Raw genomic sequence first — 27,632 nt, 5'->3', positions numbered from 1 at the left:
TGTGATAACATATGCTGGGCACATTTGATCAGTTCTTTATAAATTTCTTGTTTTCACCCACCATACAATTACTTCAGGTTTATCTCAGTGAATAACAAATTGTATTGCTGGAAACTAAAAGCATTTTGTTTCTTAATTGCTGTAATACGTCCTATGCAGGGATCAGCATAGGTGCCTGGACAAGTGGATTACACCTGTGGCTGCATTTGATCATGCTCTAGATCCACTTATGCTTTGTGTGTAAGTGGAACTAGGCACACTTTGTTGTCTATGACCAAGGGATACATTTCCCTCCTTGACTCATCTCACTACTTGAACAAGCCTTAAAAATGGAGAAATCTTCCAACTAGATCATAATCTTTTTGGAAGCATACCAGTAGATCACACCATTCAGAAGACTGCAAATAAAGAAACTCTGATTCAAGGAGGGGTTTAGTTCCAGATGAGAGATTTCATTATCACTCACTGCTGAACAGCAAAATCCTTGTATGAGACAACTGAGACATGCTACAGTATAGTAATTCTAAGTTAAGACGTGCAGAACTGGAGTTATTTAGCAATTTAAGAAGAAGGAGCAGATACTGAAGCTTTGCTGAACAGCTGATTTAATTCAACAAGTACCGATCAGACACAATCAATCTGTCAGGGTGTCAGCCAGCCTTGTCAGATGTTAACAGTTTACCACGAGGACATGGAATAAGGGAGTGAGCACATGCTGATTTTTTAAATAATTAAGAATGCCCTTCCATGACAAAAGCTTTATAAGAGATCTCCAAACAGAAACTTAATATTTTCAGCCATCAGTAAAAAAAGAAAGTGGTTGCATTCAGGGAAGGAAAGCTGTAGCTCAAATCAGACAGGAACTTGGACATGTTAGTTGTGCAAATCTCTGCCTTCTGCAGTGTTAGAGAAGTGCTGACATAGGCCAAGTAGTCCCTATCCCTTGGCAGTATTAGCTGGATCATTAGGAAAAAGAAACAAAGTGGAAGCTGGGTGTTGTCTTTCAAGTGAAGAAAGCTGTAGAATTGATGTAATGTTTGACTTTTAGAGGAGGCATTCAGAGTGTCTCCTCCGTGGAGAGGCAGCAGATGTTCCAGCACCAGCATTCATTCCCAGAACATCACTGCAACTTAAAAGATTCAACACTGGAAATAAATCCAACGTTGGTGCAGCAGTTACGAGTCCCACATTATTGATTATGCCTTTATGCTGTTCTATAGTCACTGCTGAAATTGCAGGCAACAGGACGGTCCCAGACCCGCTGGAGTCTCTCCGAGGCTCGCACAGGTGCAGGCTGTCTCTGGAGCTTGTGCACTTCCCTGGCATGGCATTTCACCTGGTGGGGATTCTGCAGTGCAAGGAAAACTACAGCCCCATCACTTGCATTACTACACTGAGACTGGAAGAGAATGGGAGCCACTGCCGTGTCCTAGCAGAAATTAAAATGCCATCTTTACGTTCCAATTAAGTACTGAGACTAAAAAATATCACAAGCCTTTCTGCACAAAAAGAAATAAATGCAAAAGTAACTTTATCCAGCTTCCACTGTGCCATTCCAATGGGTACTGTGTCTGAAATACCAAGCACAGATCTGCAGATGATCCTCACTGTATGTGCTAGATCTCCCATACTGTACTTGGATGTAGACATGGAAGGGTGCATGGACCTCATGGGTGACTGGAGTTAAAGTTGTTTGAGAAGTTGTGAAACGGACCCACAGTTAGTCCTGGCAATGGAATGAGGGTGTTTGCATTAGTATTGGCCCTGCACAGCTCCTTAATCTGCAACCCTTTACTGAGCAGGAGATTGCTGGATAAAAAGAGGTGTACTAGATCTTTTTACGAATGATCTGAAGGAGAAAAATTGGGATGTTTAAAAAAATTTAACTGCCTCTGGAATGTCTAGCATACTTTAACTAATGAAAGACACTCTGCTGCTTGCAGCAACTGAAATAGGTAGAAACAAATAGGAACAATTTTCATCCCTTACTAATATTAAGATTTTACTTTTGAGCAATAGCTATGCAAAGCTTAAGGGTTACTACACACAAATAGATTCATCATAAGACTAGGAGTTATCACAGGAAGTATAATTATGATTATTAAATCCACTGCATGAAGCAAAGGGTGTTGTAGATGAACAAGACAAAAGCAGGATCTCCAAAGTGTTACTGAAGTTCGTCCCCAACACTGGATCAAGAGCTGAAATTTCTGGTCTTGGCTGTGTGATTCTTGCCACTTTTTAAATCACAGCATTCTAGACACAGTTTCTCTTAACACTTGCAGACTGTTCACAGTTCTTGAATGAAATTTTGACATATATAAAAGAGATCCAGTTCTCCCTCAGATAAACATTAAATTTACCTTCATATGTCTGCCATTAAAACATATTGGTCTATTTATAGGGCAAATCACAAATTTTCCAGAAGATTGCAGGAACATTATCTTAGGCAAGATGACATATTAATAGGATATATGTTTCTGTAAAGCTGTGTCAGAAAGAAGCTAATACTGCTTTATCCTTACAGTAAACATGACCCAACCAATTTCCTTTTAGCTTTATGAGCTTTTAAACAAAAGTCTTACTGGATCACATCTGGAAATGCCTTTTTTGTCTTTACCTGGCTTATAGGCAGGACCAAAAGGATTGGCCATTTTCTTACCTCTCCTGCAGTTTTACTGTTGAGACCTGTCGTTTCAGTAATTCGCACCAGAATGTCATTTTTTGTTCAAAAGAAAAAGTATGTTTTGTACTTTAGATGGATATTGTATTTTAGAAATATAAGAAGTTATTGTTTAGAAAGTTTTCTATAGATCAGATGATCTTTTATTGAAAAGTATGAGGAGAATACTGACACTTCTGTATATGTTGCAGTCAGCCATTTTGGTACAGAAATAAAGAATGGATGCTGTTATAGACAAATGATTGCATTTGAGAGTCATTGAAAAATAGAAAATATTCCAATGCCAAGAAAGTCACTTGCAGAGAAGTCCATCAAGGGATTGACTTGATAGTTCAGTGCATCAACATTTAGACTGCTGACAAGGCAAGAGCTAAGATAAGAGGTCTGAATAACATAGGAAGAAGAGTCTGTGCATGATTTTACTCCTGATGGTAAAAATTTTCACACACATTACTTTGCTACATACATCACCTTTATGTACTTACAGATAAGACACCAGAAAGATAATAAATTTGATGCCTGATTTTGGATGTTAGATCTCATTTACTTTATTCTGTATTCATTTTATTCAATCTAAAGCATGTTTATTGCAATGTAATATCAGCTATTTAATAATGAGACAGCATAGTTGTAATTTTTGTGATTGTAGTGAAGAGGTGCACTACTCTTCATATTAATCAAGCATTTTTATGGTTTGGTTTTGTTTTTAACTGGAGTGTATACAGCATTTTCTTAGACTACATGCACAGTTACCTTGTTTTAGTGGGATCTAACATGCAACATACCTTGGGAATCTTTTAATACTAACAGGCTGAGCAGGTAGTCCATGCAGCTTTTCTCTATGATAAGAATATCTGTGGGAAGACTGAATAGTATAAAGAGGAAAAAGAAAAAACTATCTGCACTTCAAAGATTCCCTTCAGATGAAGCAGATAGAAAATCCCCATAGATTACTGCAGAAGCTGTAGGTGAAATTAAAAGTTGCCATCTCCAGTCTATGCATTTGACTGAATTATTCTCTATGTTTACATATTCTACGGCAGACACAGCTGTAAAGATATGTATTGCTTTCTTTCTTTAGTTTGAAAGTGCTCAGACTTTAAACTTGGGGTCTGTTAATACTGAGATCCCATTTACAGTCCAAAGAATTTTGTGTCCAGCATGTAGCAATCTTGATTATATTCCGGTCAGGATGTGGGAAAGATGCTATTAGAAATAAAACAATCAATTCACTTAGGCAGTCCCACAAACATGCTTTATGGCATCTGCCTCCTACTCATTTCAAGTGAGGTTTTATAGTGACACATTGGTGAAGATTAGTACACAACTGCAGGCAGATGCCCATGACTGATTCAATTGTTTGCACTGACACTCACAATTGCTGTAATTGCAACTGAAGTGATACAAGTCGTTGCAAAAAACCAGACCAAGTGAAATCAACATTGTTCCTCAGAGATTTTATTAGTTGTAACCCAGAAATGCACAATCCACTGTTTTTCCTTGGTATGAAATCACCACAGCATTTCCATTTGCTATGCCTGCAATACTGTTAGAGAGCTAACATAAGAATATTCAAAAGGCCTCTTTAAAAACAGAACTTGTACAGGAATGACAATATATTCCAGCGTCACTTGTTTAAAAGAATTTCTTTTCAAAAAAAAGTGATTAAAAGATAAAGCAGCAAATAATTTTTAGCAAAACAATGTGATTCTAAATAAAGAACCATTCTAAGCTCTAGCTTGCCTGTATGCCCCAAGCACAGCTACCATTGTTCCTTTCCTCTTTTTCTCCCATTAGGACTTAACACCATGAATGGTTCAAGTCGGTATTTCTGATGATGACTGAACATCTTCTGCAGCCTCTGGAGAAAGAGAAAATGGATGTTTAGAATTAGGCAGTATCCAGAACCTTCCTGAGAACAGATTACCTTGTAGCCTGCCAAGCCAGTTCTCATGCGGTACTGAAGACTTCCTTCAGTCCGCCTACACTACTAGTGGCTCAGTCCAAAGGAATTATGAGGTGATCCATGAAAGAGTTGAGGATTTAACACATTCGCTCCCTACTTACAAAAGAAAAGTAATTTTTGCAGACCTATTCCACTGAAAATGGAAGTCCCTTTGCAATATAACTCATATTCCGAAGGTATTTTTGGCATCGTCATCCTGAACACTGGAAGACTTGAGACTGTGATTATATCTAATTCCTCTATATCAGCTGAAACCAAAGAAAACACCAGAACTTCAAAGCAAAGCAAAAAAACTGTGTCCCATGTTCATGTAGCCCAGTACACGGTGAATCAAAAATGCTGTTGTTCCAAGTGCAGTCCCCACTAACATCTCTCAAGTTGGACACAAGATTGGCCAGATAGCCACTCACACAGCAAAACCTTAAACTACATTTTGTGTTAACACATCCCAATATTTAAATTTGGACTAGACTTGCCAATATACTGTAGAAGAGATATCTAAATCAAAAATGTATTGCATCAGAAAGGAGCTCTGAGAAATGGAAGGCGAGTGTTTTAAATGCTTCCAGTTATGGCACAGCACTGGAGAAGGTCAAATACCCAAACAAGGTCCCTTAGAGATATTTGTCAGATCTGATGCTCTGAACACAAGGCACACACCTGCCTCACATGGACACGTCCAGGGAAACACACCTTGGATGACGGCAGCACAAAAGAGATTCCATGCAGCAAGTCCATGTCAGGGACAACCAGGCAGCTGCATCCAAGGTCTGAGCAAGAGGGAGACCATGGCACTGCCCTATCCTGCACTCAGAGCTGTGATCTCCTTGCAGCTGTGCTGGGGAAGGGAACGCTCCTGCACTGGGGGCACAGCAGAGATCCAGGCCTGGCATCGTGTCTGCTAAAAGGCATTTCCTCTGTAGTGCAAGCAAGACAGAGGGGCAATTTATTGCAACAGGCCAAAGGGACAACACATTGTTGCCCTCAGTGGTTTTATTTGGTAGTTTTTACATTCCCAACCAAGTTCAGAACCACACTGTGGAATGCACAAAAACACCATTCCAGGTTCAGGCAGGAAGAGGAATAAACATTAGCCCCACTCTACAAGGAAGGATTAAAGTATCCAGAGTCCTATCAGAAACCAAGACAGGGACTGCAGCTGAACCAAGATGTCCCAGGGTGAACTAGACAAAATCCCTCTTCATATGTGTGTATGTTGAGCTGTACATTCCAGAACTCCAGTACTTGAGAACTAGATCTTACCTTTTTCAGTGCTTTTGTCTAAGGAAGTCAAGAACCTCCTTCTGTCCTGTAGCCTCTGCCTGTAAGTAGAGATGTGAATTAAGTCTTGCCATCCTGTGCACCAGGACATGCAAATACTTACTTGTGGGAAGTAAGAGTACGTTACCACAAAATAATTAAAATCCAATTTAAATTTTAATTCCTCTGACATTGATGAGAAAAATTCTGGCTCCAACTATTTATTGCTTCACAAGAGCACCAGATTTGAGTTTGTAACAAATTCTAGTCCAGTTTATAATCCACAAAGCAACATTTACTTTTCCTAAATGAATATCATCCGACAGTGCACGCTATTACTCACTCAGCTAGCACACCATACAGAGTACAGCACAACTTACTACTTGTAAGGGATTCCTGCCATCATAACCAGTTTGCTCCAGGTCTGCACCAGCTAGGTACCAGGCATACAACCCATCCACATCGCCTGTAGCTGCAAGGCTGGAAAAAGAATAATTAATATTGGTTCTAAATCTTTCCATTTCAGTGAGCTCCTGGATCCTGTCAATTAGCTCAGCAGGCAAGTGCTGAACCAGAACAGGCTCAACATGGCTGCCAGGGTAGAGAGGTAAGGAACACTATTACAACAGTTTTGAAGAGCTGAGCAAGCAACACAGCTTGATGAATCAGTTCCTTAAATTAATAGGGCTGTGCTATAAGTACTTACAACAGGCTAGTTTCACATAGTGGGTGTGACTATGACCAAAGGGGAAAAAAAAGTCATGCAGTTTCATATTTCACAACACAATATTTATCTCATGAAATGAGTTGGGGGGAGGGCAACAGCTAAATCAAGATACAGCTGAGTAAGTGAGAGCACAAGCAGATGGGCCACTAATCCACAGGACTTACTTAAAACCACTAAAAAACCCCCTTCACAAGTTTGCATAACTACATTTGCTATCAGAAGTTATGACAGCACATTTATGTGATATCAACTGGACAGTAACACAGTTATATGTTTTGAATTTTACAAGATAATTTGTAAGGTTTAAATGGGCAGCAAGCAAAAAAAAAGGCATTTTAAGGATGACCTCTATCTTCCACATGTAACAAGCAATAGAAAGGATCAAAAAATAAGCAAGTTAAAGTTTTCAGAGGAATATACACCAGGTTATTTCTTCGCACATCTCCTGGTAGACTAATCCATAATACTTAAGGGTTATTTTTAACTTTCATTTTGGTAAAAGGCCTGTACATATGCAAAAGCACGACAGTCTGTACCAAGCCTGCAGACAGCCTGAACTGATGGGAAGGCTGGGAGGGCAACCTTCAGTCTCCTCAGGATAGCAGCATCTGTGAGGCTTCAGAACCTCACCTTTGCTGTGAGCTTGCAGATTGTTTCAGCAGAACCGTGCTGATAATCATCAAGTGAGGTTGAATCTCATTAAGAGAGGGGGAGCCCTCCCCACCCTTATTAAGTTCAGAGTTTGCTGCCTTAAACAGTGCTCGCTGGGGCTGAAAGGCATTGTGCTGGCATCAGGGATGGAGGTGGTGATGGGCTCTTGAGTATAATAACCAAGCCAGGCAGAGCTGGTGAAGAGTGGAGACGGCTCAAAGATGCAAGGGGTAGACAGTCAGGTAAACTCATGGGAAAAACCATGAAAGCAAGGCTGCAACATTCACTTCTCTGCTAGGTTGAAATCACTTCTCTTGTTGATTAAATCTCTTAAGTACCTGGAAATATGTTTTCAGGGGAGTGGAAGCCTCTAATTGCAGCAGTCTGAGGAGAAAGTCAGAGAGAGGCTTTTGCTTGCAGCAGTCCCAGAGGCTGGGCACGAAAAGAGAAAGCAAATAGTCTCTGTGTTCCTCTATGCAACCCCCCAGATGACCTACAACTGGAGCCTTTGGGGGACAGGGAAGTGGTAGTTGGGTATTAAGAGGTTAACAGTGCTTCAGTCTGCCATCATGAAGGAAAGGATCATTAAATAATTAATGCAAACTGCCATCACAAAAATGGGGCCTCAGAAGCAATAAGGAAACAGAGGAAGGCAAAGGAGGTCCAACAGGAAGCTCAGTGGGAGGTCAGTAAGGAAACTGCAGGAAAGAAATGAGTATTAATAAAGAAAAAGTGTAAGCATTAGTAAAGCAAAGAAATTGCTTAGCAGCCACTTCTGGAGCACCTGAATTATCTTAGTTACAAAAACTAGTCTCTTGCTGTTAACACTGTAAGGTCACAGATTAAGGAACTAACAAAAATCAAAGAGCCTAACTAGAGAGTTACAAGCATCACCAACACTGGACAGGAAAGCCCTGTATTTGCCAAACAGAATCTCATCATTCAGTCACATGCAAAGTGGAAACCATTTGGGCAAAGACCAGCACTTTCAGAAATATTACCAATCTACATATCGAGGGCAATTCAGCTAGCACCAGTGTAAGCAACAAACAAGGACTGCTGCACTCACTTGAAAATTAACTGCCTAATAGCACCTGTTCAGAAAGAGCAATTTAACCCCCACTGCCATAGGTCAAACCTGTGAAGTGGTCTCCTTCCATGACATTAGAGCACTCCAAATACACAGAAGTATCTTCAATTTTGCAGCAGCCATTTACTGATCAAGTGAGAACTGTATTCTACGTGACCCAGAGAACATAAGGTGATGTAGCTTGTGAGAAAATTTAGATACTGCTCTAAATAGAAGATACCTACTATTTACCAAATTGATAATCACCACAAAACATTTTCTCCAGTTCCAGATTTCCATAGTTGAGGCATACACATCTGTACTTCCTTTACACACTGTGAATGTACTCCATATACTCAAATATATACAGAGGACTTCTCAATTTACACTATAGGCACCATTCCAACTACAAATGCAACCTCTAAGCAGCAAGTCCATCACTTTTATATCATGAAATGGACTAAAGATAGCTTCAATATACACTTAGCAGGATGTTTAAAACCTGCTTAGTGATAAAGAACTACCTAACACATTTTACTAAACTCTGACTGATACTTTTTACAGCAGATAATCCTAGGCATGCTGCCTTATCAATACTCCTGCAGTCAGTAAAGAAATTATTATGTATCCATTTCACAATTTCAGTAGGGCTAATGTAGCCATGATGATGACAGAGCTAAGATATCAAGAACAGTGACAGTGCAATTATGCTCTCTGATTCTGTCTCACACCCCACCAGCATCAAGCTGCAGTTTAACACGTGCTCTGTTACTGCCAAGGTACCAGGAGTGAAGCTGGTCAGGTCTCAGAGGGTTTATAAGGACAAGGGCCAATGCAGTTCTAGATTTGGGAAGTAATAAATACTGTGAAATGACACCTTGGGGTTCCCTCCTGCCTCCTCAGGTACTAGGATTTCAACTTTCCCAGGGACACAAAGCTGTGCTTTTTCAGCAATGCTAGCAATTCTCCTTTTTCAGTGTCTATATAAAGTGATCAGGAAAGACTTCCTTTTTTTCAGGTGTATCATCACCCTGGCAGAAGAGAGAATCTTTTATCTACTTCTTTTTTTTTTTTTTTAAGACGAAAATCCTCAAAAAAGAAGTTAAAAGTCAAGTGCAAAGAGTGTCTTGCATCCTGAACTAATTTGTGAGTGCTGCTCTTAGCTAGTGTCTCCATATCTGTCTCAGCTGAGACAGACAGACTTCTTTGAAAGACAGCAGGCAGGAAGCTTGGTCCTAATTCCTGCTGAGACATATTTATCCTTCCTTCTCCAGCCTTACCCCTCAAGTCTATGTCAAATTGAAGAAGTATCTTATTCTGAAAGGTGCTGATTTTGAAAGGCTGCATCCTTGTATATAATATCATTTTATGAAATCTGAGAATATGAAAGAAAAAGCTGGTTTGGCTTTATGCCCTTGTTTAATTTTGTAAACTACAGATTTAAACAGAGTATCTCAATTCTATACAAATTTTTTTCCTTTAAAAAACCAAACACAAATCAACTGTTTACCAACTCCAGAACTCCACAAGCTTTCAGAATAAGCCTGAGTGTTCCAATTTATGTCATCATGGTTTGGGTTTGCAGACAGATGACAATACTACTGCAATATGAGAAGATATTCTGACATTTTTAACAGATTACTAACATTGAGATCTCATTTCAAAACAAAGCCATGAACCAGATACCAAACATCAACAAAGTGATTCCAAAGCCAGACTACCACCTCTCACTTAAAAAAAGACACCAGCAAATGAAACCATAGAAGATTTAATAACTAGATATTGGCTGCATCTATGTACATCTCCACTTCCTACACAAGAGTTGCCACTGATACTGTCCAACTCTCAGTTCTGGTTGGTACTCCTTCCCCTCTCAAACATCACCAATGCCAAAGGAACACATTTATTTTTATCTCCATAATCTTCCAACTGAACTATTCTATTCTATTATAAAATGATGAGTCTAAACAGAAGAGAGCTGAGGAGACGGTATTAGAACACAAAAATCACTGTTCATGGTCTTTTGTGAAAGTCAGTTTGTTCAAGGATTGCTAAGTAGCAAAGGGGAAAAACATGTTTATAGTTTCTGCTTCAGACAGAACTGTAAGGAGAAAAAGTTAAGTTAGCTAAGTGTAGGAACCAAGAGCTTATCAGAGAACAAGCAGCTTTTTCCTCCTAAGCCCCAAGAAGTTGAAATCCTGCCTTGGTGACAAATTCAGGTTGGTAAAAATGCAGCTTAAGGCACATTACAAGACAGATGAGATGTAGAAAAATAGTTCAAATCAGACAAAAGGAAGATGTTATAAATAGCTTTTTCTTTAACTAGCTTGACCAGGTGAACATGTTGACTGCCATGAAGGTGCCAGTGCCTACAAAGAAAGGCGTAAAAGGAGGAGGTAAGAAGTAGGAGAGAGAAGTGAGCATGCTGGAGAAATGAGCGTATCAGTAGGGTCATCTGAGGATACTGTAGAAGAAGTACCAGAGACATTTTGTCAAGAGGACAAACACCAGTAACTCAGATTTAATAACTTTTAGGCATCCAAATAACGCTCTGTGGAAAAAGTCCACTTTGGTGGAAGTGACTGTGCCAGGCCCTCTAAAACAGCAAGAGCAAAGGAAGCACTTAAGCTCTGCAGAAGCAGCGTAGGGAAGAGACACTGTTCACAGACTGTCTCTAAGCCTGACCACTGCCTGGCTGTGCTCCTGGTACAGGCCACGTGGTGATGCCTGTCCATGGACACACCTCTGGCCACGGCCACCACTCCAGCTGCCAACCGGGAGAGAGCCACAGCCCCGGTTCCTGACCCACACCAATGTGTGAGAGCCTCTTCCCCTCCCACCCCAAGTACAGCACTCTGTGCTGAGTCCTCAGTCAGACTCTGCACATGTGCACTCCCACCCCGTTTGGAAGATTTACATTGTTTCATACTAAAATTACAAACACCAATGCAAGTTCAAAAATATCTGAACTGTTGATTATCAAAATGTCAGCTTTGAACAACAGGAGATTGTGCAATACAGATGCAGGTGTACAATGTTCCCTAAAAAGCTGTAACAAACTGCATCAGAACCACATTTTGTTTAAAACATCCTCTTTCTCTTTCCTTTTTTTTTTTCTTTTGGGATATATTACTGACAGGTCAGCTAGCCAAACTGGTTCTGCATGTGGCACCAGGGCTAAGTAAGGGGCCAATTTATTTGCAGAGGAATGTCATTCCCTAAACCACTCCTCTCACCTTTTGGCAGATGGAAACTACACAAACCAAGGGTTTAGTTCTGTCCTATCACTTGCAGTGCCCTGGGAAGTGCATATTTTAACTTCCTGGTAAAAGCCCTATTACCCAGTCTCCTCTGAGCATGTTATGACAATGGAAACACTCCAGCTAGTGTTTCTTAATTCTAGAATTACTCAAAGGATAGAGTCCAGTCTCTACACATAAGCTTCACTTTGACCTTGTTTGTAGACATTATACAGCACTGGCTGGTCCCTGCAAATTTCATGGTTTCCTGCCAAATCCTGATTCAAAGGCCAGTACTTAGGTGGCTTTTTGTTTGTTTTTCAAAAATAGAAAGAAGAAATGAAGTAAAAATTGTATTTTAGGAAATACATGAAAGTTTCTCATGATTTTCAGAGTAATTTGTAATTCAGGACAAGTACTGGAAAAAATTAAATCTAATATCTATTTGGTTTCATAATACATATCCACATTGTTATATATTAAAAGCAACTTTAACAGAGAATTATATGCTCCTAAAATTAAATATAGTGACACTGAGCAGTTGTTCACAAGTTTTGGGATTAAATCTATCTGTCCATTTGATTTAGTTATTTTTAAGAACATTATTATATACTAGTTAGAATAGAAGACACTTCCATATAACTGAAAAGTGGATTTTAAGAAAATAAAAATGACAATAATGTGCAGCTTTATTTTTTAAATAGAGATGTTATTAAGTCACATCTTGAACAGCTTCTTTCTCACCCTTCCTCAGTAAAATACCTTGGAAAAAAATGGGATGTATGTGCTTCCAGGTCACTGATCTCCACAATACTGTCTACTTTGGAGGTCTCTTGAGTTACTGGTGCTTTGACATAGAGTTGATTCTTAATTTCATCACTTCACTTGTTTCCTTATTATTTGTCTAGCACCGAAATAGCCACCTCATGTGCCAGGGACCCAAGTGCTTCTCCAAAGTTCTTCATTCTGGAGTCTTTTCTGAAAAACCATCCCCCTCCATCCCAATTTTAGGGCCACCTCACCTTGTATCACATTTACCTGCAGAGTATTGTTCCGGTATTCTCCAAGTCCTGGCTTGAAAGGTGAGCTCCTGTTTCCCGTAACAAATTAATCACTTGTATGTGCCTTTATGAGAGGAATAGAAAAAACAGAGAGAGTGTCTTGACCTGTAGGTTTTTTCCCCTAAATCAAGCATTGTCATATACACAAAGAGTCAGTGAAAGTTCTTATATCAGATTTCCCACAATCACAGAATCAATGAATCTTCTCCAAGGTGACAGATGTAGTAAACAGAGCTGCCCTCCCTTTTAAAAATTCATTCATATACTAAGCTCAAGGAAGTGTTAAGTTCAGCTCTGAAAAGGAAATGGATGCATACTCTCTTCTTCCAAGAATTCTTAGTATCTTTACCTTAGTGCTAGCTTAATTTAACAGCAGAAATATTAGTGATTGAAATACATGCAAACAGTGAGATTACTTATTACATAGCATTGTTCCTGTATTTTAAAGAATGCAATGGCCATATATATCAGTCTTAAATAAAAGGTGTTTCTTGCAGATAAGTAGTGAATCTTTAGGTTAATGGGGAAGCTTATCAGGTTTTTAGGGCTTCAAAATGATGGTAAGTATTCTTATGAACTGCCATCAAAAGCACACCTGTTCCTAACCCCCTCTTCCCAATGCCTTTATTATTTCTTTCTACCTGGAGATTTTAGGAGGTCTTCATTGTCCTTTCCTTTGAAATAAAGGGACAAATAGCCAATACCTACACCTTAGTAAGATGTTTGAGAAACTCTATGGGAAAGGCTGCTCTCCAAAAGTACTGTTGTGGGTAGAAAATAACATAACAGATGCAAAAATGCATAAAAATACATTTTTCATAAGTAACCTAGTGAAAGGTTTAGAGCTAGGTTTGAAAAGGAGGTGACAGAGTGCTCCTCTGCTAAACAACTGATCTAGTTTATAAATCAAAGCACAGTTTTTTTTCTCCAGAAAGAGCATGATGACCCAGTAGATCAGGAATAGTTTCACAGTTCCTATTTTAAGTAAGTTGCTATACTATAATACTTCAAAACAAAGAGGTAGGCTTATCATTTAATAGGAAATATATGAGCTTTTCCAACCCATTAGCTAAAAGCTCATCTGTAGTAATTAAAAATAAAAAATAAGCTCACATACACTTTCTGCTTAATTACTTGCATTTTCTTGGTGATAGCCATGGGCCTTTTTATTCCATTAATTTCAACTGGATTAAACTGCTTATCTAATCCCTTTGCCTCCTTTTAAGAAGCTCCATCTTCAGTCAGAAGCTGCATTACAGTTATCCATATAAAGCCTATGTAAGCTTGTATGTTTCACATAAAATCTTTAATTTATAAAGTAACCAAAAAACTGTACAAACGCTCTAAGAATAATTTTGGTGTTCCAAACACAGGTTATTGAACCTAGCAGACCGATTTTTTTAAAAATTGTGCTTTGTTTCAATTGACAGCCAAAAAAAAAATATCTTCCTTTGTCTCATAGCGAAGCGTTGCTGGAACAGCACATGCTTCAAGTTTGTTCAGTTATCTAAAATATTTTCTCAGGTGGGTCCCTTAGGACGTGGCTAGTCATCCACAAGCATCTCCTTGAGCCAGCAAATAATGGCATGGTTTCCTATTTTTCAATCTGTGGTGTAGAATGAATTCTACATGTACGAGTTTTTTTAATTCTTAGTCTGAAGCAAAACAGTAATTAGCTGAAATGAAATTTGACCTAAAATAGATTAAAAGTAGAACAGTTCCCTCAAGCTCTCATTGGGTACTGAACTGAACATGGGGAGTGTCTGTTTACTCTCCAACAACTGCCCTGAAGTATTCCTCATTTCCCACCTTATACGAGAAATCGAAGCATGAAACAAGCACTTTTTAAAATCAAAGCTGTGCTATGGGACAGCACTAAAAGATAAAAGGCAGCAAAGCATGTAATGTTGTGTGGTATCCTCCCTCAGTGTGCTTCCCCTGTGTGGTTCTGTATCTCTGGATTCCAGCAAAAAGCCAGGTTTTCTCTTCCTGTTGTAACTATGCAAAATTCCCTCCAGAAAGCACTTCAAGTCCCACTTATGCCACACAGCCATTACTACTCTGAGGGGGACTCTATAAATCTTTGGTACAGGTAGATTTGGGAGCACTTATCCTGCTTATTTAATTCAGCAAACTTAAATGAGGAAAAAAAAAAGTGGCTTGAAATAAAATAAATCTTTAAGCATTGAAACTAACAGTGTTAACTAACAATAAATGCTTACAATAAAGCATTTCTAAATAGAAATACAATGTCCCAATGACTGGGAGTTATTTAAAATCACGTTTCTTGGTACAGTGGGAAGAAGAGGAAGTGTTGTGAGCTACTGCTTGTTAGAGAAAGGGTAAGGGAGAGGAAGAATAGGGACAAATAGTAAAGCACAACTTAAAAGTGTTAAATTTAGTACTGTGACTATGAAGTGCAGATCTGTCCAAGAAAGCAAACAGACCACCTCTCACATTCCCATCGCTCAACATGAAAACTATGCAGGAGGTGAGCTGCACTACAGCTTGTTCCTACTTGCACCCAAACGCTATCTACATTCTGAAGGAACTTAAGCCCTAACCAGAGCACCACTTCTGCTGTCTTGTACCTACCACAAGGGCATTATTCACATTTCAAGAGGCTGGCTGTGAATTTTCTGATACTGTTATGTCTTGGGCACATGAGAGGTATTTGTCTTTAGAAATTGTTTCTTTAAGTGCTGCTCTCCTGTGGCATTACAAAAGCCTCACAGGGGTCACAGTTTAGCTGATCTGAAGTTCAGGTCATGTCATGAGCCATGAACTTCTTGGGAACGGTTCAAATGCAATTCCTGTTCTAAGGTGACAGCACAAAACCAAGAGCAGAGGAACTGCTGGACAATGAAAGGTCAAGGTGTAGAGAGAAGGCCAACATCACGACCTGGTACAGGGCTGCATGTCCCACTTTAGCCCCACCTGATAAGCATTGTCATCTGTGAGCTGTCCCTGAGTCTCCCTTTTCTTAGACTGCCCCATTACCAAAGCATGGTCAGACACAGCTATAGAAACAATGCTATTCTGCATATGTTACTTAAGTTAGCCTTTTGATAGTACTATCACTGTTATTCATCCCTCTCTGAAGGAAAAAACCAAATAGAGAAAAGGCATTTCTAGTGTTTCCTCTCTGCTAGGTTCCACTATTGATAACACCGGGCATAAAAACTCCAATGGATACTAATATCTTAATGTATGATTTGGTGCAGTCTTCAACACTCAGTGAGTGCTAGGAGCAAAGTCTGAGTTCCAGATAAAGACATCTGAACTCTTCCCAGTTCATGAGGGCTCTGGACTCACAGCAATCAAGGTTCTGCACCATACGTATCATCTCAGGCCTTCACTTGGCAGACACGAACTGAAGTGAATCGACTTCAAAAGGGATGAATCATCCATGTGAAATTAACACACATGTAAGAGTTTGTAGGATTGGGGCCTTAGGGTGCACACCTTCCACCAACTCTCTTTAAAGAAATGCAGGTGTAATGTATATCCAAACTTGACTGGCTTCATTCTTTTTCATGCTTGCTCCCCTAGCAAGCGGAATGGTTATGGCAGGATCAGCTTAATTTCACTTTTCTACGTGGTATCAGTGGGAATTTTATGCTCAAACACTGTAAGGAGAGGCTTCAGTGTACTTCTGGAGTCAGCGGTGGTTAGATTTTCACTCTTCACTTAGATTTCCTGAAGTAATGTAAATGTAACCTTGCAAAATATCAAGTATTTAAATTCATATTTACGTGGGAGGTAATTTTACTGCCTCTCATCTGATGTTCTCACAGCACTATATGAGCAACTCCCCATTTTCAACCTTTCACCACTGCTCTACAAGTAAATGGAAGTGCTTTTACTACTCAAAATATACACAATTTTTATTCAAGACATTTTCCTGCTTAGAGAGTTTCTGTTATTAAAAAAATATTATTCTATTGTTTTGAAAATGAATTATCCCTTGAGGGTGCTGTAAGAAATTAAAGGAATTCCACTTATTTTGATATGTCAAGCAACTGGCCTAAATTAACAGTGGTCTGTTTAGCTTCATGCCTAAAGTGAATAAGACTACAAGCAAATTGCAGAGTTACAAATGAAAAAGCGGGAATGCAGTAGTTTATTTCTTATTTAGAAAGAAACAAAGAAAGAGTCACTTAAAGTCAAAAAATTTAAGAGACTGTCATAGACGTAGATCAAGTTGCTGGTCTATCAGCTGACAGTGCTATGTTAAGAAGCTTTTAAGAAGACACATAACTCCTGATTATTACAAATCATTAAGTGGAAAAAAGAAATCAGTCATCTTTATATAGGTTTGCATGCTGGTTAAAAGGCAAGCCACTGACAAATGTAACATAAAAGACTCAAAGAAAGCTATTTTTCAGATGAGTGGATACTGTATTGCAGTTAAATGCCAATTAAACAAATATTAATTCTCAGAAAATGGGATTAAGCTGATGCAATATTCAGTAAAATTGAGAAAGTTACAATATTAAACAGTTTAAAGCATTGACTACTCATTAACATCAGTTTTCCCCCTTCCCTCCCTGCCACTTTGTATGCTGCATCGGGATAATCTCTTCACTTTCAACTTACAACTGTTTAATAAATGGAATTTAAATATTTCTGTAGCAGAAATCTTTTTAGTGGGTATCTAATTACACACATATACAGCTGTTTGCTCCTTTATATGCTTACCAGTGTGAAATGCAGTGTGAGTACACAGCAGATCATAAATACACATTTATGAGATTAGTTCTAAGTCAACTCTTCCTCTCATTCCAACAATAGAAACAAAAAGAGAAACTGAAAATGGTTATGGTGCAGTTTCCTTTTACAATTCCCTGTATCAAAACGGGTGTGCAGTTTTAAAGAGCTTAAGAGTCATAGTAGGAGTCTAATATAGGAGTGGCAATGCTAAGGAATCCAAACAACAAGCTCATGTGAAATTCCTCAGGCGGTAGATGGGTGCGGTAAAAAAAGTAGGTGCCTGATTTGCAGGAACATCTAATAGTACCTAATGCTTTAGCATTTTCTCACATTGGACCAGAGCCACCTCTGTTCAGCTGCGAGGTTATTTGTTTGATTTGCTGTTGGGCTTGTTTTCGCTTTAAGACTTTAAGGGTTTTCCAATGAAGGGCTTATATATTCATGAGGTAAAGCAACAGCTACAAAGCCATAAGGGACCATGCAGTAGGTATGGCAATAGCACAGCGTGGCCATGCAGGACTTCAACTCCCACATTAATAGAGTTTGTTGAGTTTTCTACATCTGGTCTTTGAAACAGAAGAAGCCTTCGAGTTATTCCTGCAGCCAATGGTAATCCCACACTGTCAGACCTCCCAGGGAGCTAACTCCATCTTGATAAACCAGGTGAACCTGTCAACATTAGAAAGCTGTAGGAATATTTGGGGACAGTCATCCACAAAGACCACGAAAATTCAACCATTTCAAGCTCCTGTACAGAAAAAAATGGCTTCTCATCTGCTACAATACAAACTGAACATGAGATAAGGAGCTGAAAGTGGATCAAAGAAACAGGGAGAGATTATTTTATGCAGCTTCTAACACGTTAGGAGACCAATGGCTCCATGAATCCCCAGGCTATACAAACTAAGAGTTTTAAAATTAAATTTTGATTACTGATAACTATTAGACTCTGTGCTATGGCCATTCCTTAGGACTATACAACGTGGAACAGGCCAGTAAATTGCAAATCCATGGCTACCATTCCAGAACTGCTGACATTCATAACAGCAGGAAGAGGAAATCCACAAAGCAGGCAGGGCCATGCAGCCATCCCATATAATTATGAGTGGGTGGAAGGGAAAAAATCAGAAAACCAGTCATCCAGCAGGAGAGTCAGGAAAGCACTGGTGGAAGGGAAAGATTAAAACATGTCAACCTACCGGTATACTTTGTGCCAATTGAAACAGTCTGGTCTTGATGAGAAAGGGAAGGGCAGAAAGAAAACAGACAGCCCATGGTCCTGCACTCTCACTTCTGACAGTCAAAAGGAGTGATCAGTTTGGCTGTGTTTTATAAGGAAGCCTCAGAATAAAGAGTGGAGCCCTGAAATTATGGACAAAGTCTTGGCAGGAGGACAGCAATAGGTTACTTTATGCTAAAATTCTGCATGCATACCAAGTTGTTTGCTTTCATTTCATATTATTTTTTAATTTTTTTCATTTAGGCTAGTCACATCCGTTGAAATAAAGCTGGTATGTGTTAACTGCTGTAATTTACACTTGACTGCTGAGACAAAACAAGACCAAAACGCAGGGATGGACTTGAAATCTAAAATTATAAAAGGTCTATAAACTTTACATAGAGTAGTATATAAATTGTTACCTGAACTTGATCGCATTCATCAGTGGGGTAGATCCATATCTGTCTCTAGCATAAACAGTCGCGCCAGACATCAACAAATACTCAACCAGTGGTAAATGCCCTTCAGAGGCTGCAATATGAAGTGGAGTTCGGCCATCATAGTCTCCACAGCTCAAGTTCCCACCCTACAAAAGGACATATCCTTCATATGCTAAAAAGATAATGGCTGCACATTAAGTTGTTGCATGCGTCACACAGTAGGTGCATACTTCACATTTTAATTCTGCCACCAAATTGTTAAGCTTGTCAATCTTGTAGGATTGTTTCAGTGCCAATAAGGATATTTATTTCACCTTCTGCATGTTTTCTCCCTCAGATATGCTCTCTATTTCAGCATGCCATACAGCAGCTTTGTGCCTGTAGACTGCTAATCTTACTTGTCTTAGTTTATTCTTAATTTCAAGATATATTTATCCTTTCTTGAGGCCCATTACCAAAGTCTCAAGAGTAGGGTAAACCAAGGCAAAGAGGGGAAAAAAATGAGAAGACAGGGAAATGCCTGTTTCTTTTTTCAGGTATAAGCAAAGTTAGAGTTATGGGGAGAGCCAGAAATCCTGAATTAACACTGCACTGTGTTTTGCTTAAATATAGTTTTCAAGTTCTTTTTTTTAATCACGACAGATTTACATCCAGAAGCTGGATACTATGAATATGTATAAAGAAAATTAGGCAAAAAGAAAGCAGCACAAACCATTTTAAAATGTTCCAAAGTTAGCAGATAAGAACTTGCATTTTAATCTACCTGTATTTTCACAGTTCAAAAGAAAATATAAACAGCTGAAAAACAGAGAGGGGAAAGAACATACCAGTCTTGAAAAGCAAAGACCTTGTAATAGTCAAAGTACCAATTCCAGTGAGCATAGCTTCCTCCCATCAGTTACAGCTCTATTTAAAAATTAATGTTTTGTACAAACTGTTAATTTTACATTACCATTTCTGCTATGGCTCTTAGTGCGTCTATGTCACCCAGTTTAGCTGCAGCACAAGCCAAAGGTGGAATTAATGCATCTCTTACGGCTTCTAACTCCTGAGAAACAAATAAAATTAAACATTTAATATCAGCTTTGCCTCTAATGGGATTGATATCCAAGTCATAAAAACACCAGCCTTGCTTTCATGTAAAGTTTCCAAATTAGTCACTTGGATATTTAAAAATGGTAGCATTTAGTTCTTGGAAGGAAAGAGGTCTCATGTTTATTTTACATTTTGTCAGTCTCACATCCATAAGATTTATATTCCTCCCAGGCAACACTACAGGTACCTGATATCTATATATACTATTTAAGGTGCACACACTATTACCATCTCTCTACTGCCATAGCTACTCATCAATACAGTAAGAGAAACAGCGCTGGTGGGAGTTGGAAAAGACCATATAGTCCAGCCTCCTCAAGACTGATCAACTTTATTCATGTGATTCCTCAGACACCTGTGTATCCTGATAAGCCCTTGAGGCCCCCTGAATATCCTCCCATTTCTCATGCTCACTAAAGAAGAACCATACATTAGTTAATAAATCCCATCTTCCTTGAAACCAAGTCAAGAGAAAATCGAGCATCTGAACAACCAATATTATCTTTTCTAATTTTCCAGTTGAGAAGGACTAATAGTAAACATCACAAGTGTCTCTACACTTTTGTAATGCTTCCTTAGCCTTCTATGATTGCATGTACAATTAAGCTGTTTTACCCATTATTATCTGGATTGCTCCAAACTGTCAATACATTTGACCACAAAAATACAAAGCACTTCTTCATATCATTGATACTCTGAATTACAGCATCTGTCTGAGGCTTGTTAGTGCAACCAGCCAGTCAAGAAAATAAACCCAAGATGGGGCTACAAAGAGGGGGGGGAAGTTAATATGTTTTTAATTAAAAACATTTTGGTGTCATTGTGTCCTTTCTCCCTAGCCCAATTGGTTATCTGGGACACTCAGAACTAAAAAAAATAATATAAAACCTACAGTATTCAATTTTTCTTTCAGCTTTGCTGTTCATCTTTAATCTAGGTTCATTTAACTGAGTTTGCAGCTTTACATGATATTAATTCTAAATATTTAAGTGTATATACCTCCTTGCTGCTGATACTTAGAGATTTGGCAATCACTTGTATAAACTTGCTATCTCTCAGAGAGATCTTGGCTCCTGTGGGTACAACAGTCATTTCTCCTCTTAGATTCTCACTCAGCATCTGAAAAGCAAGCAATCAAACCCTTTGTTAGCAGAGGAAAAATATGGTGGTAGTCTAATAAAAAACTTTACTATCAAGTTAGAAAATTGTTTGGAGGAATTATGGAAACTAATTAAATGCAGACAAAAGATTAAAGAAATAGTTACTGTCCCATGAAGATTGCACGTTTAAAAAGACAAAGGAGGGCAAGAGACAGGGAAATAAAGCTTTCTTCCAAAGCAAAGAAACCAAAATAAGCACACAACAAAACACCCCCATTTTCAGAGTAAGCAGACAAAAGTTCCCTAGTGGGGTAAGATGCAGCCTACTTAAAAACACAAAGATAGTGAGTAATGTGCAGAGTGAGGCTTAAGACCAGAATATTCTGAAATGCTGCCGTTTGCCAGCATTCACAAACCTCAGGACTCCTACACAGACTGTCTACACAGGCCTCAAAACAAAACCCAGTGCTGCCTGTAGACAATCATGGATTTCCATGGGTTTTCAAACAGCTCCATTAGCCCTGATTTTGTTAAAATTTGGCCATAGATCCAGCTTTGAATGCAGAGGGTTTACAGTAGTACTAGTCATTCAGTATGCAAACAGGCATGTAACAGTTTGCAGGATGGGTGCATCCAATGTAACTTGGAAAAAAATTCCAAATCAAAATGTAAAAAGGTCAGCCAATTCATGTGTAGAAAGTACTTGAATGGGGCAATAAAGAAATGAAAATACTCCAAAAGACAGATTCTGGGAAATCTAGAGAACACAGATAGGAGGCAGTTATTAAGAAAAAGCAACTGGTTTCCTCAATTCTGACAATTTTACATACTGGCACTCTTTCACAAAAGGTTGCTGATGCAGCTATAAAGCCCATAGTTATTTCAATTAGAATTTTAAAAAGCAGGATTGTGAAAGTTTGAAAGAAACAGATGTGATGTTGGAAGGAGGAATGCCCCAGGTTTACTTGTGTCTAGGCATGCCCTTTATTAAAAAAAAAATCTCCAAGAGCTGACAACACCATAGCTGTCTGCTGGAAGAGTCCCATATGCACGTAACTCAGAGGATACCAACAGCTTTGGCACACTTTTAGAATCTGACAGGTTGAGATCATTGCTTTACACAGGTAACCTTAGCAATTGGCACCTGTGCTAAATGCCCCCTGTGCAAAGCCCTACGTGCCTTAGTCCTCCCAGCTCTTCACACATTTGTATGTGTCTGGGGGCACATTCCTAGCTTCTTCATGTTGAAAGAGAATCCTAAAATAACCAGGCCAGCTTCAGGAGAGCTTCCGTCTCTTGGGAGACTATTGTTTGGTGATATGTTTAGCTGAAGATATTGCCACAGACAACATGTTTTCAGGCTTTCTTCTCCTGGTCTTTACCACTCATTCCTGCCCAGGCAATACAGCATGCTGCTCCCCCAGTTGTGCCAACACAATTGTTTGTGGGTCTGTACAATGAGTGAAATGAGGAAACTGATCCTGCATAACTCAAAGGAATTACAAAGTAATTTTGTTTTTTAAACCATATAAAGGAGGTCCAGCACATCATCACACAAAAACTGTGTAGTACATTCCAAAGGGCAGCACATGAAGATGTAGAAGTACCTTGTGCCAGTGGTACCTAAAACATCATCAAATCCTCACCTGACTATTCAGCTGTCTCACCTTGGCAAACTGGATTTCAAATGAAGTTTTAACTCACACACCTAGGCAGGAAGCCAGCTGGGAAGGTTTCTCCTGTCCCAGGTCAAATAATCGTCTGTGCAAGAAGATTAAAGTTTGCATTTAAAAAAAAAAAACCAAGCGGGTGCACGTATGTTCCAGGATCAGTGTGTGTGCCAAAGGGGCACCAGTGAAGAGCTGGGGTTTCTGAAGTGTGTATGTGCAAACACATGCAAGAACACTGCTCTTCACACAGCACTGTCTCGCCTGCCAAGCATGTTCTTGCACAGGGTATGTTCCTGACATCCTCACTGAAGACACATATAACTCCTCCCATTTTTCAGAGCCAGGGCTTTAGCAAACAGTTGAAAGCTCCGAGGCTGAAACTGTTTCTAAGCACGGTAGGTGGTACTTCCAGCCACCACACTTATGATCACAGGTATACAAATATGTTTGTCTAAACAGCTGCTACTGGCTGGAAGATATGGAGCATGAAATAATGATCAAATTTGTTTCAGTTTCAATAAAAACAAAGCACCATGGGGAGATACACATGTGCATGCAGTGTTAAGTCTGGAGAGTGACTCATCATAATGTCAGCTCCCAAAGTGTCAGGATTATGATTTCACTGCATACAAGCATAGAAACTCAGGCATTCCTGCAGACTGCTGCTTCCTTATCTAATTCATAGCTGATGTTCCTTGTATAAAAAGAACGTGATAAATAGTTGTATAATTGCAGAAAAAAGTCTTGATTAAGCAACCAGTGAACAGAAAGCACATTGTTAAAGGGGTTCTGATTTTAAAAGCAGCTGGTCCTTATAATAATCCTCTACTTTTTATGTATTATAAAGCATATCTCCTCTTGGAGAAATAAAATCTAATACTCTTATGACTAATGCTGTAAAGGAAGAGGCTGTAGGCAATATTTATTTTCAGAATTAGCTGTGTGTGAATGAGTCTGGGATGAAATCTTTACCACACTAAGATCAGTGATGAGATCTTTGCTGACTTCAGAAGGGATGAGATTCTGTCTCCCATATGAATTTCCACACAGAGTTTTCAGTACAGAAAATATCCAAGCTAGACTACTATCATTTAATGGCATTTTTATGGCTCGGTCATGGTCTTCACCTGACTTATGCAGAGAATTTTTTTCTCTCCAAATCTACAAATCTTTATTTGTCTAATAGTATTTTCTGTAAGAAAGAAAAACCACGGGGTGTTCCAATTATGGCTCTGTAAACAATTGCTTTTAAATGCAAGAGAGAAGCTCAAGGCATGAAGCTAAGCAGAAGTTAGCACAGTAGATGAGAAACCTGAAGTCTTTCAAGGTCACACAAATATTTACCTGCCTCTTCTCCTCCCAGCTAAGGTTTCTCTTGCTGAGCGTGTATGACAGTTTAGTTAGGGCTGCCTCTGGTGTCATATCACCTCCAGGAATTACTCCAACATCAGCGAGAGTCTGAATAAAAAGGAATAATGATTCCAATTAGCATAGCACTCAGAAATACCTGTGTGTACAGAAAAGGCATATAAATGATGAGCAGCTACACAGAACACAGTATGCAGCTGAGCCTCCACTCTCTTGCTCCTCCAACTGCCACTGTAATTTTTGTAATTTTAGTTATCAAATACCAAGCAAATACTAGAGCAAGCTGAATAAAGATGACTTTTACTTTAAATTCCTTTTCATGCAGTAACACTGAAGAATTCCACCAAATGCTTGCCACGGTCGCTCGCTATGCTAAAAGGGAAAGGTTACAGGTCCGTATCAGCTATCTGCAGAGTTGTCAGATTCCCTTTATTGAAAAGCTGCAGTTACTCTGTTTTAACCCAGTGGCATTTTGAACACTGCCAAGTAGGCTGTTCTCACACAGACATATTTACCATTCTTTAATGGGGCACTGCTTTGGATGAATTCCAGCACTACTGTGTGCTCACAGCAGGAGTGCTTTCAGATCCTTTCAGGCTGCGTGAGCAGTGTACTATTTAGAAGACGCAACTAAAATACGTAATTTACACAGTTCTGACAAGAACAACTGAAAAAGATGACCTTTGTAACTTATCTTTCTGGTAGTTAAAAAAATCCAATCTGAACAAAAGCAAAAAGAAGGATCTTTGCTATGATCAGCAAGCCTCATAAGTGTACAAAACAGCAAAGACAAAGGAAATTTCAGATCTCTTGTCACGGAACTGTACCTGGGCAAATCATAGATCATTCTCTTTGCCAAAATGTGATGCCTCACAGTTAAGCATCTTGAACTAGGTTCTTGCACTGCATTTTACTGTTAAGTCTCTTGTATATAAACTTAAGCTTCAAAATTTGTTGTGGCTTAACTAATATTTTAAGCAAGATACAGAGTCTTAATTAGCTCATTAACCACCTCTGAGAGACCCAGACTAACATATTTTAAGTCCCATGGGAAAACATACAGAGAAGGTGAGAAATACTTTCTGTACTGCAGAACTAATCAAAGAACAGTTAGGGCTTTTTCAGCAGGTCTGAGAAAGAGGAGGAGGAAGGGATTTCCCAGTTTCCTTCCTATACCTAAAGTCCCCTCAGTTATAAGTTTGTACTGTGTATTGGGATCAGAGGCCAGACGCTGACTTAATTAAAACAAACACTTCAAGGGAAACCAGGGATTCAGCTGACCTACCTGACTGGCTTGTATGAGTGAAAACTGGCCCAGCCATGTGCAGACCTTTGAAATATTTCATTTAAAGAAAAATCAAAGTAAAGTTAACACTACAGCAACTTTACAGAAGGCAATGAAAGAACAAGCATGCAGTAATTTTATAGGACTCAGTCAGTCAGTTTCTCCTCAAAAGATACCAAGAAAACAGGGCAGACTCCATCAACTGATGCTGAAGCAATATAGAACATACTCCATATAAAAAGTGGAATCCAGAAGGGAACACATTTCCACACAGCCTTACGGTGGTTCAGTAAGACTTGAGCAGAATCTTTCAATTCAGCATATCAACAGTCTGGATCAGAGTGCACAAAGCCATTTTAGAGGTGTCTATTTGGACAATCTTTTAACCAGAGCATAGAAAAGGCTTTTTTTCTTCCTTCTATATATTTTAGCAGCTTATTTCAAGCAGAAGATAGCATAAAAGCTAGGCTTCACGTTCATGTTGTTTTTCAAATATAAATTTTGTTTTTATTGACTTAACTTCCGTGTGAATTTTTCCATCTAATCCACATATTCCTATAGTATTTGCTACAGAGCAAAAGTCAATGATTTTCAAAACATCTCCATTAAGTTACACAAAAGTTTTACAAACACCCAAATAACTGCCTATATCAGAAAATACCAAGTCTGGATACCAAGGAGGTGAAAAAAAACCTCTTGCAATCTCCTTTTCTTTCTCCTCAAAACAGACTACGTGCAAATATAATCTAAAGCTGTGTCAAAAGCAAAGTTAAAAGAGACAGGTTTCAGCACCAGACTAGGGTATTCAGGTCTGCCGTGCAGTCAATGAAGAGGTTGGCTCTGCCAGACAGGTGGTTGCTCCCAACAAAGCCAGGTGTCTAAAGCAGCAGGATGAGTCACCCTCTGGTAGAGCTTCTTGGCTATTTAATGGCTGGTCTTTTTCTAAAGGCCAGCTAAACCAGCTTCCTTCACACTACCACATGCAACGCATATTCTTATATGGCTTTGAGCTCTTAATAGCCACAGTGCTGTCGTGTTTTAATACACAATTGAGAAACTCACTATAAAATGCCCTGAACAGTATGTACACAAAGCCAGCTTTAAACCAGCCCTCATGGGTTTAACTAAACTGATTTCCATTCTTCAAGACAGACACTTCCTTACATACATTTCTCCAATCTTGCACTGAATTCGGTTGTACTTCCAGTCAAATAAAGAACTGGGTTTTGGAATAGTGCTTGCATCTGCAGGCTTTCTTGATGCTCCCACATTGTACCTAAGGAACTGTTATCCTATCAAGAGCTACTTTATTTGAACATCTGATCCCTAAACCAGCTTTTAGCTCAGTGGAATCCCTCTGAGATACTACCAATCTAATGCAAAGTATCCTGGAGTGCTGTACATGACAGGAATGAGCAATCATTCATTTGAGAACTGAGCTGACTATTTCCACCATTAAGACCAGGAGTAACAGGATCTTGTTTGTAGATACGCATTTAAATGCCTCTGGATTAAGGTTTTTCAGATGTAGTTATTTTATGAGCAATCACTTTACAGTCAATAAACCTGGTTTTATACACTGGGACTACTAGCAGTTTGCAATCAAGTTGTATCAGTGGGATGTTTCTTTCATTGCACACCCCTCACCTGCCCTGTTGCATAGACGGTTTTAACAGACCCTCGTAAGCACTGGGTACAGTTCAGAATCACTACTTTTCGTTCAGCTGCTTTCTTCAGCTCTTCCAGCACGTCCTCTCTGTTGTTTGGGGCATTGCCACTTCCATAAGTTTCAAGTACAATGCCTTCAATGGGAGGCTGAAGGAATGCTTTAACCTGTTTAAAAACAAGACAGAGGAAAGAGACAAAAGGTATGTTTAAGTCACCTTAAAATTTTCATGTGTGGCACCGCATTTTTAAAAATGGTCTATTCCTGCTATAGTTTTAAAGGCTCTCATGCCTTATAGTCTTCTTATGCCCTTCTGTGCTCCCCATTTGCAATAACTGAGACTGTAGAATAAGTTTCGAAAAAATTAGAACTTCCCTCTCTAGCTTCCTTTAAAATTCCTAGAGTTATTACCTGAGTGTG

The 27,632-nt window shown here is 39.1% G+C and overlaps 1 protein-coding gene across 1 annotated transcript in view; it reads right to left on the bottom strand.

The window, feature by feature from the left end:
• Nucleotides 1-4,114: 4,114 nt before the first annotated feature.
• The window catches only part of ASPG (asparaginase), a 43,857-nt gene continuing 20,339 nt past the window's right edge, over nucleotides 4,115-27,632 (bottom strand). The window contains exons 9-17 of the mRNA XM_018082154.2: nucleotides 27,194-27,379; nucleotides 24,238-24,351; nucleotides 21,123-21,242; nucleotides 19,981-20,076; nucleotides 19,011-19,174; nucleotides 12,634-12,720; nucleotides 6,290-6,389; nucleotides 5,913-5,971; nucleotides 4,115-4,544 (exon numbers count right to left, since the gene is read on the bottom strand). Of these exons, the coding sequence (XP_017937643.2) occupies nucleotides 5,918-5,971; nucleotides 6,290-6,389; nucleotides 12,634-12,720; nucleotides 19,011-19,174; nucleotides 19,981-20,076; nucleotides 21,123-21,242; nucleotides 24,238-24,351; nucleotides 27,194-27,379 (921 nt within the window). The 3' untranslated portion in view covers nucleotides 4,115-4,544; nucleotides 5,913-5,917. The remainder of the gene's footprint in view (nucleotides 4,545-5,912; nucleotides 5,972-6,289; nucleotides 6,390-12,633; nucleotides 12,721-19,010; nucleotides 19,175-19,980; nucleotides 20,077-21,122; nucleotides 21,243-24,237; nucleotides 24,352-27,193; nucleotides 27,380-27,632) is intronic.

Source organism: Manacus vitellinus, unplaced genomic scaffold (assembly GCF_001715985.3).
Source record: "Manacus vitellinus isolate BGI_N305 unplaced genomic scaffold, ASM171598v3 scaffold_6_pilon, whole genome shotgun sequence".
In the NCBI taxonomy this organism is placed as follows: Eukaryota; Metazoa; Chordata; class Aves; order Passeriformes; family Pipridae; genus Manacus; species Manacus vitellinus.
The sequence above is the reverse complement of the archived record's forward strand: the minus strand, read 5'-3'. Positions and strand labels throughout refer to the sequence as shown.